The 17,151-nt window shown below is 40.6% G+C and overlaps 1 protein-coding gene across 1 annotated transcript in view; it reads left to right on the forward strand.

Annotated features, from left to right (window-relative positions):
• Positions 1–17,151, forward strand: part of LOC140205827 (MOB kinase activator 3C-like) — a 55,777-nt gene that overhangs the window by 20,036 nt on the left and 18,590 nt on the right. The window contains exon 3 of the mRNA XM_072273576.1: positions 13,541–13,743. Coding sequence (XP_072129677.1) covers positions 13,541–13,743 — 203 coding nt within the window. The remainder of the gene's footprint in view (positions 1–13,540; positions 13,744–17,151) is intronic.

Below are 17,151 nucleotides of genomic sequence, written 5' to 3' on the forward strand. Positions count from 1 at the left end.
TGGCACGTTCATTTGATTAGCTGTAAACGATCAAAATCAGCGTAGATACCTAGTGCAGATGATGGACTGCCTTCATACAATTCTGTCAATGATTGCATACTCCAAGTCTTCATTTTCATTATAAGCTCAGGATGATCCTCAACACCTTCATATTCTTCATGGTTCCTAACTTGTTGATGTAGTGAAATCATTTGATTTTCTCTTCCAGCAGTTTCTGACATCTCCAAGCCTGAATGCTTGAAACCGCAGAGCAACACAGTTCTGAATTGTCTTACTGCTTATTTCTTGCCAATTATCACAACAAAAATCACTGCTTTTTGAAAACCAGCACACTCAACTAACAATATTTTAAAAACTATTTGCTCTAAGAATAGTGTAATGTCTCACGTGTCAGGCAGTGGTTAAAAACTGCTATTAACAGTCTCCTGCCCAGTTAAAATGTCCAAGTTATAATGTCCCAAATAAATGAAGGGAATCTGGCTATTTCCTTGATTAGTTTTGTTCTTTAAGAGTTGTCCCAAATAAGCAGCTGCCCCAATTAATTGACGACCTAATTAACTGGAAGCCACTAGATATATTAAAAATTTTAATTAAATAATGGAAAAAAGAGTAAAAATCTGAGGTAGCATTCATGAGTTGGTTCATTGTCCATTCAAAAATCTGATGGCAAAGAGGAAGAAGCTGTTCCTAAAATGTTGAGTGTGTCTTCAGGCTCCTGTACCTCAAATCAGTACTGGTTCCTGCATTGTCTTGTTCAACAGGGGAGTGCAATATTCGTCAGAACATTTTTGATTGGAACCCATCCTCAAAACTAGCAAAGGTATCTTACCCCCTTAGACTGTGACTGTAACTGTCCTGGATTGCTATTGCCTGGCTAGTAAGTGTTTGGTTTTCTGTTCCCTGGCTTTGACCACTGTGACCAAGATATTTAGTGTGCATCAAACGCATCAGAATGACTATATCAGTGTTCTCTGAAAAGAGTACAGTTGAAGGGTTTTGGCCTGAAACGTCGACTGTACTCTTTTGGATAGATGCTGCCTGGCCTGCTGAGTTCCTCCAGCAATTTCTGTGCAATGCTTGGATCTCTAGCATCTGCAGATTTTCTCTTGTTTGTATCAGTGTTCTGTATCATCTCATGGTAGTTCTCAATTTACAACAGTGGCTCTGTTCAAATACAAATTTGATTTTACCATTACCTGACATGAATCCTTATTTGGGAAACCAGCAAGTAGGATCCCTCCTGGGACAAAGGCATCAGTCTTAAAAACCCTCTGCAAAGTTCCTGCAGTGCAGTGACATTAAAGGTGTTCACGGAGGTGAGGGAAATAGTATGAGATGGGTAACATGAGTCTTCTGTTCTCTATATTTGTTGGCACAGGTGGAGTCTTATACTATGAGTGGTGCCCCAGCCACTGCAAGACACTTGGAGAATGCAGTTTGTTTCTCTCTGTCTTATTCTATTACTGTATGAGACCCAGCAACGTGTGAAAAATGCAAAGCGTTGAACGTTCAGGCAACTAGTTGAAGAGATCTGTGCACCAGTATCTCAATGGGAACCTTTTTGCTATGGTGGTTCACTCCTTATTCTTTTGGGAGTTAAGAATAAAGCTCCTGAGTTACATCTTGCTGCACCGGTGTCTGTCAGTGAGGCAGTGATGAGCATGGCTCATGCAGGTGACATCGCCACATGCATAAATGATGCTGGAGAAATGTCAACCACACTAAGGCAATTGTGCCCAGATCAGAGTGATTGGACAAGCCTACCACCTGGAACAGCTGCTGTAATGTCAAAACATGATGCTAAAATGCTTTCTGATGTCCTGAGGTTGTGAAAGTTGTTATGTAAATACGTATCTTTCTTATTTCTTTCCTGATAGAAATGAGCTTAAAAACAAAATGCCATTCATCCTGAGAGAGAATTGAGTTTCTATTGCACGCACTTGCTGGTATGATTCTGTAAGTGATGGCGTGCCAATAATGGAACCTGGCAGAATTCATTTTGAGTGCCGTATTCCATTACTGTATGACATCTCTGAAGATGTCCTCTCTTAAGTAGATTTATGAAGCCATGTCAACCAACATTAGTGACTGTGTCACAGAAACTTGAAACAAATTGTTTATGTGACTGAAAGTGACAAATGTAATTTTGTAGATGATTCAAAATTCTGAATTTACCATGGAATTAAATGAAATCCATCTCTTGAATCCGATCAGGTTTATTCATTTTCCCCTGCAAGTTGTAATAAATTAGGGAACTTCTATAATGGTACAAATTGAGTATTTTCCTTGAAGGAACATCTAGACGACCTAAATCTAGATGACCTGGTCCTTCTTTAGCTCTTCTTCTTCAGTTGTTTTGGGTCTTAATTGCCTGTTGTGTGAGAATCTGCCAATTCTTCACCGTTCAGACTCAATGTAATCACCCGCTTTTCTCTTTGTTTTTATTACCTGGTCCTCTTCTGCAAAAGTTAAAGTTTCTCTCTGCACTTCTGCCACCTTGTTTCATCTCGTACTGATGTTTTTATCCCAGATACTGACTCACTGCTTCTGTCACGTAAATATTTCTCTCGCTTTTCTTCTCCAACAACTTAATTCTTCTGGACTTAATCTAATCATGCAACTTAATTCTTATCAAATGCTGAAAGGCAAATTGGTGAATTGGTTTATTTCTGTCACATGTACCGAGGGACAGTGAAAATCTTTGGCATGCCATCCTTACAACAATGCATGGAGGTAGTCCAGGGAAAGCAATAACAGATTGTACAATAATGTCACAGAGAAAGTGCCGTGCAGACACTAGGGGACAAGGCCATAATGAGGTAGAACGTGATGTCAAGAATTTATATTATTGTACTAGGGGACTGTTCAATAGTCTTACAACAGTGGAATGAAAGCTCTTTGAGGCTGGTGTTAAGTGCTTCAAGGCTTTTGTATCTTCTACGGATAGAGGAAGAAAAGAGAATACCTGGGGTAGGTGGAGGTCTTTGATTCTGTTGGCTGCATAGTCGAGGCGATAAGAAGTGTGGACAGACATCACTGAGGGGAGGCTGATGTTCATGAAATGCTGAGCTGTTTCACAAATCTGCAGTTTCAGGCAATCTTGGGAAGTAAACTAAGCATGAGATGAGAGGTGAAACAAGTTTAAGTTTTATTTTCTCAGATATAAATTGTTATTGTCTACACAAATCCTAACTTTATAAAATGAAAATGGACATTTTACCTATTGGACACTGCTTTGAATAAAACCATACTGATGATTGGAATGCTTATAGACAAATCTGAAGGCAGACTTCCGATAATGTGATTTAAATTGTTACAGACTATGTTTGCACATTGAGAGTTATCCTTATTTAGCTCCAGTATTTTAAAATGTTTACTTGGCTAACAACTTTCCAAATACAGTACAAGCAAAGATCCACTTTGCTGTGCATGTTGTGTGGTCTATAGGAGTGAATGAACAATGGGAATGACTTTGTGATGACATGGAGATATTCCAGATAAAAGTTGTTATTGGCATTAAAATCTTCCAAGGTCCGAATGACAATTGCACCTCTGATTTGTTCATGTTGAGCATCACACTATGTTAATCACTGAGGAAGCAGAACAACTTGATGACTTGCACAAAATTCTGAGCACTTCAGTGTATGAATGACTGGTTAAACATCTGATTGTCCTTCGTGTATAGAATCCCCCAGCACATAACTTTTAATCTGTGCTCCCTGTTTGATGATCTTTCTGCTAAGGAAAATTGACCATTACAGTTTACTCTTTTATAATTTTATATACCTCGACTGTATCTTTTGTCGGTCTTCTGCATTGATCTGTGCAGTAGGGGTATATAGGTAGAGGCTGAGTACAATGCTTGGTTGGGAGTACAGTCTAAAAAATATGCACCTTCTTTTGGCTTATGTTATCCACTACAATCTTCTTTTTTCCAACCACCACCAACAGTCTCCTGTCCAAACTTCCTTTTGACCTCTGTCCCTGCCCTCCTTTAATAACTTGTCGTCTTGTCTTTATTTCCAATTTCCTTTCCAGGAGGAAAGGGCATGCCCTTTTCTCACTGTTACCATCAGGTAGGAGGTACAGAAGCCCGAAGGCACACACTCAGAGATTCAGGGACAGCTTCTTCCCCTCCGCCATCCAATTCCTAAGTGGACATTGAAACTTTGGACACTACCTCACTTTTTTTTAATATACAGTATTTCTATTTTTGCACATTTAAAAAGAAATCTATTCAATGTATGTAATTGATTTACTTGTTTATTTATTATGTTTTATTTTTTTTTCTCTCTCTCTGCTAAATTATGTATTGCATTGAACTGCTGCTGCTAAGTTAACAAATTTCATGTCACCTGCCGGTGATAATAAATCTGATTCTGATACCATCATTCTTTCCTCCCATGCTTTTTTCCCCATTCCAATCTTCTTCCTTAGTGTAGTGCCATTTTCTGTCCAATCCTCTTCTTCCATGATCAACCTTCTAAAATGCACTTTTCCTCTCCAAGTTCCTGTGCTCTCACAACTGCTTTTGCTATGTACGCAGCAAGCTGACATTAAAGAGGCTGAGATAGGTTTTAGGTTCTATAAGATCAAAAGATATAAGAGCAGAATTAGGCTATTTGGTCGGAGTCTGCTCTGCATTTCATCATGGCTGATCCAATTTTCCTCTCAATTCTGATCTTCTGCCTTCTTTTTGTTTCCCTTCATGCCCTGACCAGTCAAGAATCTATCAACCTCTGCCTTAAATGTACATAAAGACTTGGCCTCCACAGCTGCATGTGGCAATGAATGCCACAGATTCACTACTCTAGCTAAAGAAGTTCCTCCTCATCACCGTTCTAAAGGGATGCCCCTCTATTCTGAGGCTGTCCTCTGGTTCTAGACTCTCCCACCATAGTAAACATCCTCTCCACATCCAGTCTATCAAGGCCTTTCACTACTCGATAGATTTCAATGAGGTCACCCCTCATTCTTCTGAATTCCAGTGAATACAGGCCCTGTGCCATCAAATGCTCTTCTATGACAAGCCATTCAATCCTGGAATCATTTTTTGTGAACTTCCTTTAAACCCTGTCCAGTGTCAGCACATCCTTTCTAAGATGAGCAGTCCAAAACTGCTCATAATACTCCAAGTGAGGTCTCACCAGTGCTTTACAAAGTTTCAACTTGGTTGATGAGCTGCCATGACACTGGATTAGGAAGAGAGAGTCGGGATTTTGGGTGGTGCTTGTGTTACACCAGCACATACACATCTATGAATAAACCTTCCCATTGATAACAGAGCCGAGCTGTGAAGTGGCAGATGGAGTTCAATCTGGAAAAGTGCGAAGTGATACACTTTTGAAGGTTGTACTTGATGGCAGAGTACAGAATTAATGGCAGGATTCTTAGCAGCGTGGAGGAAAAGAGGGACCTTGTGGTGTAAACGCATTGATCCCTCAAAGTTGCCATGCAAATTGATAGGGTGATTAAGGAGGTGTATGATGTGTTGGCCTTGGATAGGTGGGGGATTGAGTTCAATAGATGCGAGGCCATATTGCAGCTTTATAAAGATCTGGTCAGATCACAGCTGGAGTACTGTGTTCAGTTCCGATCATCTCATTATAGGAAGGACGTGAAAGCTTTAGAGAGGGTGTAGAGGAAATTTATCAGGATGCTGCCTGGATTAGAGGACATGTCTTATAAGGAAAGGTTAAGCGAGCAAGGGATTTTTCCTTTTGGAGTGAAGGAGAATGGAAGGAATTTGATAGAGATGTATATAATAACATAAGAGGCATAAATAGAATGGACAGCCAAAGACCTTTTTTCTTATGATGGCAATAGCTAATACGAGAGGACATAATTTTAAAGTGATTGAAGGAAAATATGGGGGAAGAGATGTCAGAGGTAGATTTTTACATAGATTGGTAAGTGCATGACATGCACTGCTGGTATTCGTGTAGAGACAGATGCATTGGGCACAAAGGACTCTTAGATAGGCACATGGATGAAAGAAAATGGAGGGTTACATGGGAGGGAAGGATTAGTTTGATCAGGGAGAGGGTTAAAATGTTGGAAAAACATCATAGGCCGAAGGGCCTGTACTATTTTATGTTTTATGATCTCTCTGCTGTTAACAGGACATGTAACACAGTTTGCAACTGGAGCAAATGTCGAGATGCTGGAAGGGCTCATGCAGCGTCTGTGGAAGGATGTTGACTGTTGATGTATCAGATTAACAACCTTCATCTGGACCACCTTGTCCATTTCCCTCTATAGATGCTATATGCCCCACTGAGTTCCTCCAGCAACTCGTGCTTTGCTCCAGGTTCCAGCTTCTGCAGTCTTTTGTGTCTACATTTCACAACTGGATGGGTGAATTTCTAGGAACAGTTAATAGATCAGACACCAATAGAAATAAGTTAGTGTGAGTGGTGAAACTTTCATTGAACTTTATCCATTCCTTTTATCAGTGCACACTACAACAGTGGTATCTGTTACCTTTTTTCAAATGCACTTCATCCTTGTTTCGTAAGGGTATCAACTGTTACAGCAGATAACGTATATTAGAAAATGCCAATATTCTGTAAAAGTCTCCAGCCTGGAGGCAGTATTCTTCGCAAGTTATTTTACTGACTGCAATATGTAATGAGTTTACTTGCTATGAACGAGAATAAGTCGTGCCGATAACGTCAAAGAATAGTTTAGAAATTACTGCGGGCAGTATAGTAAATGGGAGTAAAACACATTGTTTTCTGTTGCTCTGTGTGAGATTGAAATGGATGGTAGCAGCTCACTGATCCTAACCTATTTAAATGCCGACCATATTGTCTTGTGATTGAAATATCTGTAATATGTCTAGAAGAGATTGTGCATTTGACCTCGAAGCTGGCACTGTGGTAATCTCCAAACTGGCGGAAAATAGAAGGAGTAAATAATTGTAAAATAACAAGTTGATTGGAGAATGTCCTTGGACATCTATTTGTGCCAGTCCTCTGCATTTCACAGTTAGAATTATTGGTAGGAGGGACATGTGATCCACAAACTAGTGTATACTGACAGAACGAGCTTCTTCTTCCTACCCCTATTCATCTCACTCTTCCTGGTCTTGCAGTCACTGCATTAATTTATCACCCAGCCTGCCTTTTCACCACTCATCTTTGCCAGCCCTTGGCTTATCTTTGGACAGTGAAGCTGGATATGAGTATGTACAACATTGCTTATATGCAGTGGATGAAATCCCAACGTTAGTACAAAAAATATGTAGAGTGTAAACTGCCTAGTGTATTAGGTACTAAGCTTTGCTGCAGGAAGGTGTGTAAATTCAGAAATTCACAGAATGTGGAGTCAGAGTTAACTTCAAACTAGACTGGGACTCCACATCTCCTTTTCCAACTGGATCCTTGACTTCCTAACCAACAGGTCACAGTCAGTAAAGATAGGCAGCAGTACCTCCGACATGAATATCCTAAACGCTGGTGCTTCACAAAGTTCTGTCCTCAGCCTTTCTGCTTCTCTCTCATGAATGTGTGGCCAGGTTCTGCTCCTACTCCAGCTACAAGTTTGCAAATGATAGCAAAGATTCAAAGAACATTTATTATCAAAGAATGTATGAGTTATGCACCTTGAAGTTTGTCTGCTTACAGGCAGCCACAAAGCAAGAAGCCCAAATTTTTTTTAAAAAAAGACCAAAAACCACTATGCAGAGAAAGAGGGAGCAAGGAAAAAAACAAGAACCGTGCAAACAATAGAAGCAAGCCAACAGCACATGAAACAGACTGAGCTCCAGACCTGCTCCTGGAGCAGCCGGAGTAGGCCTAAGCCAAGCCTTGGACCCCAATGAAAGGAATGAACATTTGCATGAGAACAAGCAAAGTCAGCCCCACCCTTGGGCATCCGGTCTATCTGTGCCAGCTTTTAAATTGTCCAAGCAACAAGTATTGCCATGTTCCAGGACCCGGATCCAGGAGCCCTGATACACCTGGACTGCCTCGACTAAGCCATTCTCCATCTCACCGAATAGACTTGGCACTTGGACCGAACCGACCTCTCACTCAGGTTGGGTGGACGGGCGTCGAAACTCTTCCACATTGACCCCTCTCCAAATCACTCACTTGATCTCCAGTGGCAATACGAACTTTGTCTCTCTGTGGCTCGAACACATTGTGCCTAGCAATGTCCCAGCATGGCTCATTCCCCCGAACCAGCTTCACCTCCACCTGACTCCTCATCGTCTGTAGTGATAGTTCACCACAATTTGCTTCATGAAAAATGTTATAAGTAATGTTTTTAGTTGAATCTCTTGCCTTATGATTTACTAGTAAACTGTTGCGCATCTTTGGTAGCGCCATCTTAAACTATCATCGTGGGCCTAATCTCCCACAACAATGAGTCGGAGCATAGGAAGGAACTAGAGAGCCAAATTACAAGGTGGCATGACAACAGTTTTTCCCTTAGTTTCAGCAAAACAAATGAGCTGGTCATTGACTTAAGGAAGATGGGCAGTGCACATGCTCCAATCTACATCAACAGTGCAAATGTGGTGTTGTGCTTCTGGCTGACAGCATGTCAGATTCCATGAGGAAGGATAACATTATGTTCATCAATTAGCAGAAAGGGTCAGGGATGACATCATCTTGTTGAATGTTCTGTCCAAGGCCACCTCCAGCAGGATCATATCTGCTCTGGGACAGGTGCCCACCAGACCAAACCTCTGCTGCACCTGGCAGGAAGACCTTTGACGACTGTGCTGCTCAGAGATGCCGTCACCTATGTACAGGACAGATGGGTAGATGCTGGCCTGGTCAGCTTGGGCCAGGAGAAAGCCTTCAACAGAGGACCACACACATTCATGATGGGCATGCTCTCCAAAATGGGCTTTGGGGAGGAAATCAGAAATTGGATCTAACTGCTCTACAGGAACACGTGTAGTGCAGTCCAAATCAGTGGGAGGGAAACAGACGGTTTTCCCATCAGGTCTAGATTTGGGCAGGGTTGTCCACTCGCTTCTGTTCCATCAGAAAGGATGAATATACAAGACGGGGCGGGGGTGGTGGTGGGATGACACTGCCAGGCAGTGGAGGGTTCCAGGTGGAAACCTCCCCATACATGGACAGCGACATCATCTTCTGTTCGGATCTAAGTTCACATTCAGGTTTTGCATGTGTACTGCCAAATACAACATTCCTCCAGACCAAGGTGTACAACGTATAATTCACACACAACACATGAAGTACTATTACCATAAACAAATGAACAAATAATAAAATGTAGTCCTGAAGATTGACATCCAAGTTAGTTTGCAGACTGCTCAGCATATGTGACCAGTTTGAATTGGCAGCATGGTCTAGAGTTAACCACATGAAGACTGAGGCCATGCTCTTTAGCAACAGGCTTGAGTATCCAGCATCTCCTTCACCATAAGGTCCAATTACCTGAAGTTTCTGTGGATCTGGTTCAGAGGGACCGAAGCACGTAACAGGAATTGGCTGGAGTGGATGGGGAAGGTAAAACAGAAATTGGGACATTTCATCTCAATAACTGAGAAAACCTGGTCATCGTGTGTGGTGTTCTCAGAGCAGCTGTACTTGGCCCATGTGGGGTCTGTACCTGACTCCTCCAGCTTGGAAATCACCCTAGCTGTTTTCCAGTAATTCTTCTTCTTATCGTATCCATGGACAGTCTATACATGGCCCAGCCAGAACCAGACACATTTTTGCGCCTTGTTGTTGAATCCGGCAAGATCTGCAACAGTACAGGCTTCCTCGGTCGATGGGCATTGCTGGAGATATTGCATAGTTTGTGGCTCAGTTCCACATTCACAAGTTGTTGAGCTGGTTGTATATCCCCATTTGCTTAGTGACACACTTGAACGACCTACACTGGTCCTAAGTCTGTTAAGGCATTTCCAGGTTGCCCAGTTCATCTGGGGATTCAAGGTGGAGCAACTCAATTGATGAATAACGTGGGCAAAAACATTCCAATGTCACCCTCATCCTGATTATGTGGCTGCGTCAGGCTGTTTGTGGAACCAAAGTGCATAGGCACCAAGTGCCCCTACGTGCCAAGGGTCTGTCTGTCCGCGGTGTTGCAAAAGACGGGTGTGGCCTCGTTGCCGTGCAGCATTCCATCAGCTAGTCATTGCCATACTACCATCCAGACCAACACCTTTGCCCACATATCCATCAGACAGTGGTCAGCACGGAACATTCCGCAGATACTACAGGAGAAGGGCTCCGTATATTGTGGGGTGGTTCTCTGATCTGACTGTCCATACCTTTTAGCAACTAATTGAAAGATACATTGTAAATAGATGCCAGTATTTATGTATTTATGCACATATTATTCAATATCCATGCTTTTAATTTATTTTTATGTGATTCTTTGTAATTGTTGAATGTTGGTTTTTGTTGCATATTGCACCAACACACTTCAGCAAATTCCTAATCCATTTAAATGTGTATGATGAATAAAGTTGCTCCTTGTGCTGACTGGAAGTTGACATCTTTTCCATGTGAATAGTTGCATGATAAATAAACTTGAATGATTACCCATAATATTGAGCACATTATATTTAACTCCAGAATTAAAATAGTTATAGAAGTACATTTCTCTGTAAGCACAATGTATTTTCCAAAGCCTGTGTGCTAAGAAATTATGATATTTTGGTTTTGAACTCGGGAGTGCAAAGGACTAGAAGTGGTGTACAGCATGACTGAGCTCTACCCCTGGACTAGCAAGTACTGAGTTCAGATGTGGTGTGGTAGGTTATTAGAAGCATTAACAGATGTCCTGACTTCCATGTCTCAACACACAGGTGCAGATGTCAGGAACACGCTGACCGGTCAACTGTAGCCGGCTGTATGTGTGTTCTTCACCGAACTATCTGCGTAATTTATCCCCATTGTAATATTATTCCAGAAGGCATTTCAATCTATTTTCCCTTTACGATCAGGGCTGCAAAAAAGTCTTAAATTAATTAACTTATGATTTAATGTTATTCTGTCAATTTCCATTTAACAACACAAACATGAGAAAATCTGCAGATGCTGGAAATTCAAGCAACACACACAAAACGCTGGCAGAACACAGCAGGCCAGGCAGCATCCATAGGAAGAGGTATGGTCGGCGTTTCGGACCGAGAGGTTGTTTTATTACTGAAGCTCTCCACTTGTGAAAAGTAACCATGTTTCTGCTTCTTACTTCACAGTAACATGGAATAAGGGAAATTTGCATGCAATTGAAAAGCGTAGACTTCGACTATAAAATCAAATCATTCTTGCCAGTGTGGATTTTGGTAACTGCGTCTCTCTATGTTTATCTCCTGTTCCCTTCTCCTTCCTGACTTCTTCATTCTCTGAATGGAGAAGCCATTCTCACCACATTCATGAGTGTAACTCAAGATTTAGCAAAAGCAAGTAGAAGGTTTTTGGGTTTAAGGCTCACTTCAGTGCACACAATCTGGCGACAGCATGCAGTACTGAGATTGGACTGCTGGTGGTGGTTTCATTTCATTAAAATGCTAAATGGATATTCTGTCTGTTTTCATGGCTGGTCTTAAAGGATACGAAGTGCAGTTTTGAAGAAAGCCAAGAGTGTTATTCTGGTGATCTAGACAATGTTTATTTCTCAGCAAATCTTACTAGAAAAGATTATGTGTTGCGTGGGAAAAATTTGAGATGGGTGAGTAAATATTTAGGTTATCCATTTAACACAAATATTGGACTTGGAAATCTTCCAATCAGAAGTTGTAAAAGATCAATTTGATATAATTTCAAAGGGCTTAAAGGCCTCCTTTTGTGCCATAAAGTGCTACCATTCTGTTACGTGAATTTAGTCTGTAAAGTTCAGCATTAGCACAACTGCCCCAATATTACTACTTAATTAATAGTTGTAAAACCTTGAATATAATTTTTGTTTACATGAATCCTAATTTTGCTAGATTAAATCTTTACTTCAAGGAAACATTGGTGGTAGGGCTGCATGCTTCTGTTCCACAATTATAGCAAAAATAATGTCATGTTTAGTAATTTTGAAGAACCTGGAAGGACATTATAACTTGTAAGTTATGGATGCAGTCGAGGGTGAGGAGAGAGGAGTTTAATAGGGGCTTAAATATGTCAAAGGAAAAATGTGAGTTTAGTCCAGGAGAAAAGAAATCGAAATTTGATCTTGGAGTAGGTTGAAAGATCAGCATAACATCGTGGGACAATGAAAAGTAAGGAAATTACACTAGCTCTACATTAAACCATGAATAGATCACATGCTGCATGCAGTTTGGGTTGCCTTATTTTAAAAAGGAAATAGAGGCATTGCAGAGTAGATTTGCAAAAATGATACCTGAAATCTTAAGGTCTACATATCAGCAAGGGATCAACAGTCAGCATTCTTTCCTCTTGATAAAAGAAGGTTGACAGGTAAAATGAAGAAGGCCTCTGACAGTGGATCCAGAGAGAATGTTTCCATTTGTGGGGAACAGCAAAACTAGAGGCCTTGATATACGATAGACGCCAAGGAAATACCTAAGACACTTCTCAAGAAGAATGAGGAATTCCCTCCCTACCACAAGGAGTGGTTGCATTCACGAGTTTTTTGTATTAAAGGGGAACCTGGATGTGTTCTTGAGGGAGAGGTGAATAGAGGGCTCTGCTAATTGTCTTGGACAGGAAAATCGATCAGGGCAATTGAATGGAACACAGATATTAGCATAGATGGCTGGGTCCAGTACCCTGGTTCTATGTCGTATTCTTTGTAAACCTATATAATGTAAAGAGACCATTGCGTCTTTGCTTAATTTTTTAAAATTAATTTATGCTTAATTTATGTTTATTGTAATATTTCAGTATCATTTATGCTTAATTTATGTTTTTCTTGTGGATCCTGCTTGTATGATGCTATGCTGCAAGTGTTTTCTTATACCTCTGCACTCATGGCAGTAAATTCAACTAAATGTGATTCCAAAATGGTTCACAAGTCTTGAAATCTGATATAATAAAAAATGACCTTAACTTATTCTGTCATTCTGAAACAATGAACCTGACCTATGTATTTATTCAAGCTCCTTCCATAACTACATGATCTATCACCCCCGATCACCTCCCTCTGGTGCTTCTCCCCCTTCCCTTCCTTCCCTGGTCTTCTGTCCTCTCCTATCAAACCCCTCCCAGTCCTTTATCTTTTTCCACCAATCAACTTCCCAGTTCTTTGCTTCAGTCCCCCCTTCCCCCTCTCCCGGCTTCACCTATCACTGCTACCTTGTACTTCTTCCTCCCCTCCCCCCACCTTCTTACTCTGACTCCTAGAGCATTTTTGTTTGTGTTGCTTTGGATTTCCAGCATCTGCAGTTTTTCTTGTGTTCATAACTACATGAAGTTTGATGACCTTTCAGTATTTGAGGGCAGGCTCAGTTTTCCAAATTCGTATCCTTGTTCTATTGCTCTGCTGCTTTGGAGGAGAATCCTTAAAGAGTTATTGTAAAGCCTTTTATGTGTGAAAGGGGTTCTTTCCTCCAACCCTTTATATTTACTATTTTTCTGCTTCCCTGTTTCTGTTTCACTAGGTGTTCCCTTCCCTAAGAATTTCATGCAGCTTTGTAAGAAGATTCTCACCAGACTTTTCCGCGTCTTTGTACATGTTTACATCCATCACTTTGATCGGATTACCACGATGGGAGCTGAAGCCCACGTAAATACATGCTACAAACATTTCTACTACTTTGTGACCGAGTTTGACCTGATAGATGAGCGGGAGTTGGAGCCTCTGGTACGTTTATTTACACCTATTGTGAGTCTGCTTGTCTGGTTGATTTTATATAAATATGGTGTTGTAATTATTTGTGAATGATATGCAAGTTCTCATATTTTTGCATGTGGAGTTATCAGCAGCAGTGAAATACTGTTGAGGAGAAAATGTCAATCTGTTCCTACCTTTGTCCCATCCCAGCCAGTTTCCAATTTCTTACATTGTTTTTTTTTTAAACATACAAGCCAGTCCCTTCTCACTTTTCTTTTGCTTAATCTGCTGTGTCCCCATGATATCTGAATTTACTTAATTTTATTTTTTAAGAAATTTATTTCTTCATCGTCATCTTTATGTTTTGCTGATGTTTTTATTGAAATACCAGCAAATGGGTTTTAAATTGAGTTGGTCGCTGTTCTTAATCTAAATCAGGGGTTCCAACCTGGAGTCCACAGTTAACGGTAAGGCTCCATGGCATTTAAAAAAAAGGTTTGGAACCCCTAGTTAAAATCACTTCAGTGACGGCTCAGGTAAGGGGATAAAAGGGCACGTGTTCAAAGAAAGCAGTAACCAAATCAAAAATTAAGCAGGACCAAATTCTTTGACAATAAACACAAAAGCAAAACGCTGTAGGTGCTAGAAAAGTTCAGCAAACCTGGCAGCACTTGTGTACAGAGAAAAATGGAATGAACATTTCAAATCAATAACCAGAGGTCTGCTTTTATTGCAGTAATCCTTCTGAAGCAGGAATGACATTCTCCAGAATAGCTAAGTAATCTTTTTAAAAAAATAGTTGCAGGAAATCTGGAATAAAAACAGAAAGTGCTGGGAAGACACAGGCTGCACCTGTGGAAAAGGAAATACAAACGTTGCAGTTAAAGTTTTGGATCAAGGACCCTCGATCTACGGGCTGACCCAGGGACACACATGTAAACAATTATCAAGTGCTGCTGGCAGATCATCAGCTCAGTGAAAGACCCTTTTTGGTCTTCCCAAAACTTGTTGGTCTACCAGCACATCAAGATGTCCATGGAAGAAAGGCAGCTGGCATATTCTAGGCTTCAGGAGTACGTGCTGAGGGACACACTGTAGCTTGGTGCAGCCACTGCAGGGGCTTGGTGGGGGAGGATCATGGTGTAGGGTTCTTCTCCTACTGGAGAGGGAGGGGCCCGGTGAGGGGAAGAAATCACCCCAGAGTGTCACATGAGTGGCAGCAATACTATCTATGTGTATTAATGTAATAGAACTGTAGGGAAAGCATTGACCATGTATACAAAGAATGAAAGGTATTGAACAGTTTATTCTTGTATTTTTTATTATGGGGGAAAGGCAGGTAGGTGGAGGTGAGTCCATGGTCAGATCAGCCATGATTTTATTGAATGGCAGAGCAGGCTTGATGGGCCAGATGGCCTACTCCTGCTCCTGTTTCTTATGTTCTTTCTTTCTTTCTTTTTAAATCTTTTTATTGAATAAGTATACAAAAAGGTAAGCCATATAGGTGCTAATACACTGTTAGAATATAATAAAATTACAGGAGATATTAATACAGAAAAAAAAATGATACAAACAATGTAATTTAAACATAACATACTAAGGTAACATAATAGTATACTAATTTTTATATATATGTATCAATAGAGAAAAGGAAAAAAAAAACCCCAAAAAAACCCCACCGTGCAACTAAACTAAAAGCAAAGCAGTGTTCTTATTATGAATAAAGATTATTTTGTTTACTTAAAAACAAAATCTAGTTTGTGCCAAACTATAATTTTGTGCAGTCCCATTGACCTGTACCCAGACCATACGCCTCCATACCCCTCCCATCCATGTACTTGTCCAAATATCTCTTAAATGTTGAAATCGATCCCACATCCACCACTTCCGTTGGCAGCTCATTCCACTCTGTCACAACATTCTGAGTGAAGAAGTTCCCTCTCATGTACCCCTGGAATATTTTACCCTTCACCCTTAACCCATGTCAAGTCTCACCCAACTTCAGTGGAAAAAACCTGCTTGCGTTTACCCTACCTATACCTGGTTGGTCCTCTCAAAGTGCACACCTCTCGTATGGCTGCATTAAATTCCATCAGCTGTTTTTCCAGCTGGTCCAGATCCTGCTGCTCTCTAACTCCTCTGTTTCCCGGTTGTGATGATGTGTTAACTGTTTCTCGTTCCGCAGATGCTGCCCAAGTTTTCCCTGCATAACCATGTAATGCTGGGTCACTACCGAGTGATCAGATTGTACATGCTGCCAAAGGAAGTAACTTTTGTTTTTAGAAACCAATGAAAAATGGTATTTGGGAAACCTGAGACATTCATTTGATGCCAGAGAAAACGGCAAATCAGAAATCTTGTGTTAGTCCAAACATTGTGCCTTGTCAGCAAGATAATTTGCCAACTCAGGAAATGGTAGTGAAAAGTTTAATAAATAATGTATTGAATTTGTTTATGTGTTATGCTCTGCATGGATTAGAGAGAAAATAGATGAAATACTGGATGATGGCATCATGCTTTCTCCAGATTGCACTGTTGATTTTGTTCATTTTGACTATTGATTGAACATTTGGGAATTCTAAGTGATTTAATTGGTTGATTAAAGTACAAAAAGAGTAGGATGGGAGGGAAATTGTTTGCAAGCACATTGTAAGGTTCCCAAGCCTGATATTTGTAATATCTAGAAAATTGTTGAAGTTAGAACAGTAAACATAGCTTCTGCTGCCTTTAATGAGGCTTTTGACAAGGTAGGCTGGTCCAGCAGTTTAAGGCACAAGGGATTAGATGCTTCTTGGCAAATTGACTTTAAAATTGGTTTGGTGACGGGAGGCAGAGGATAGTGGTGGAGAGTGTTTGTCTGATCAGAAATCTATAGCATTGTGTACCTCAGGGATTAGTGCAGAGACTTTTGTTGTTGTGATTTATATTAATGACTTGGATATATATGGTATGGTTAATAAATTTTCAGATGACAAAAATTTAGAGGAGTTGTGGATAATGATTAAATTTGTCCAAGGACGCAGTGGGACATAGATCAGCTGAAAATTTTGGTGTATGCAGATGGAATTTAGTACAGACATGTGAGATATCGCAGTTTGGGAAGTCAAATTCTAACAGGATGTAGTATGGTACAAAACGGAAACAGGCCCTTCTGCCCACAGTTTCCAGCTGAACATGATGCCAGATTAAACTAATCTCTATCTAAAAGCTTCTTGAATATTATGTTTGCTCCTACTACCACACCTGGCAGCAAATTTCAGGCTCCTACCATTCTCTGTGTAAAACAAAAATTGTTCTGCATGACTCTTTTATACTTCCCCCTCACCTTAAACCTTCCTGTAATGAGGCAACCAGAACTGCACGCACTATACCAAGTGCACCCTAACCAATGTTTGATACAATAGCATCACGATATCCTGACTTTCAAACTCTTTGTCC

The sequence above is a fragment of the Mobula birostris genome, chromosome 12, assembly GCF_030028105.1.
Source record: "Mobula birostris isolate sMobBir1 chromosome 12, sMobBir1.hap1, whole genome shotgun sequence".
NCBI lineage: Eukaryota > Metazoa > Chordata > Chondrichthyes > Myliobatiformes > Myliobatidae > Mobula > Mobula birostris.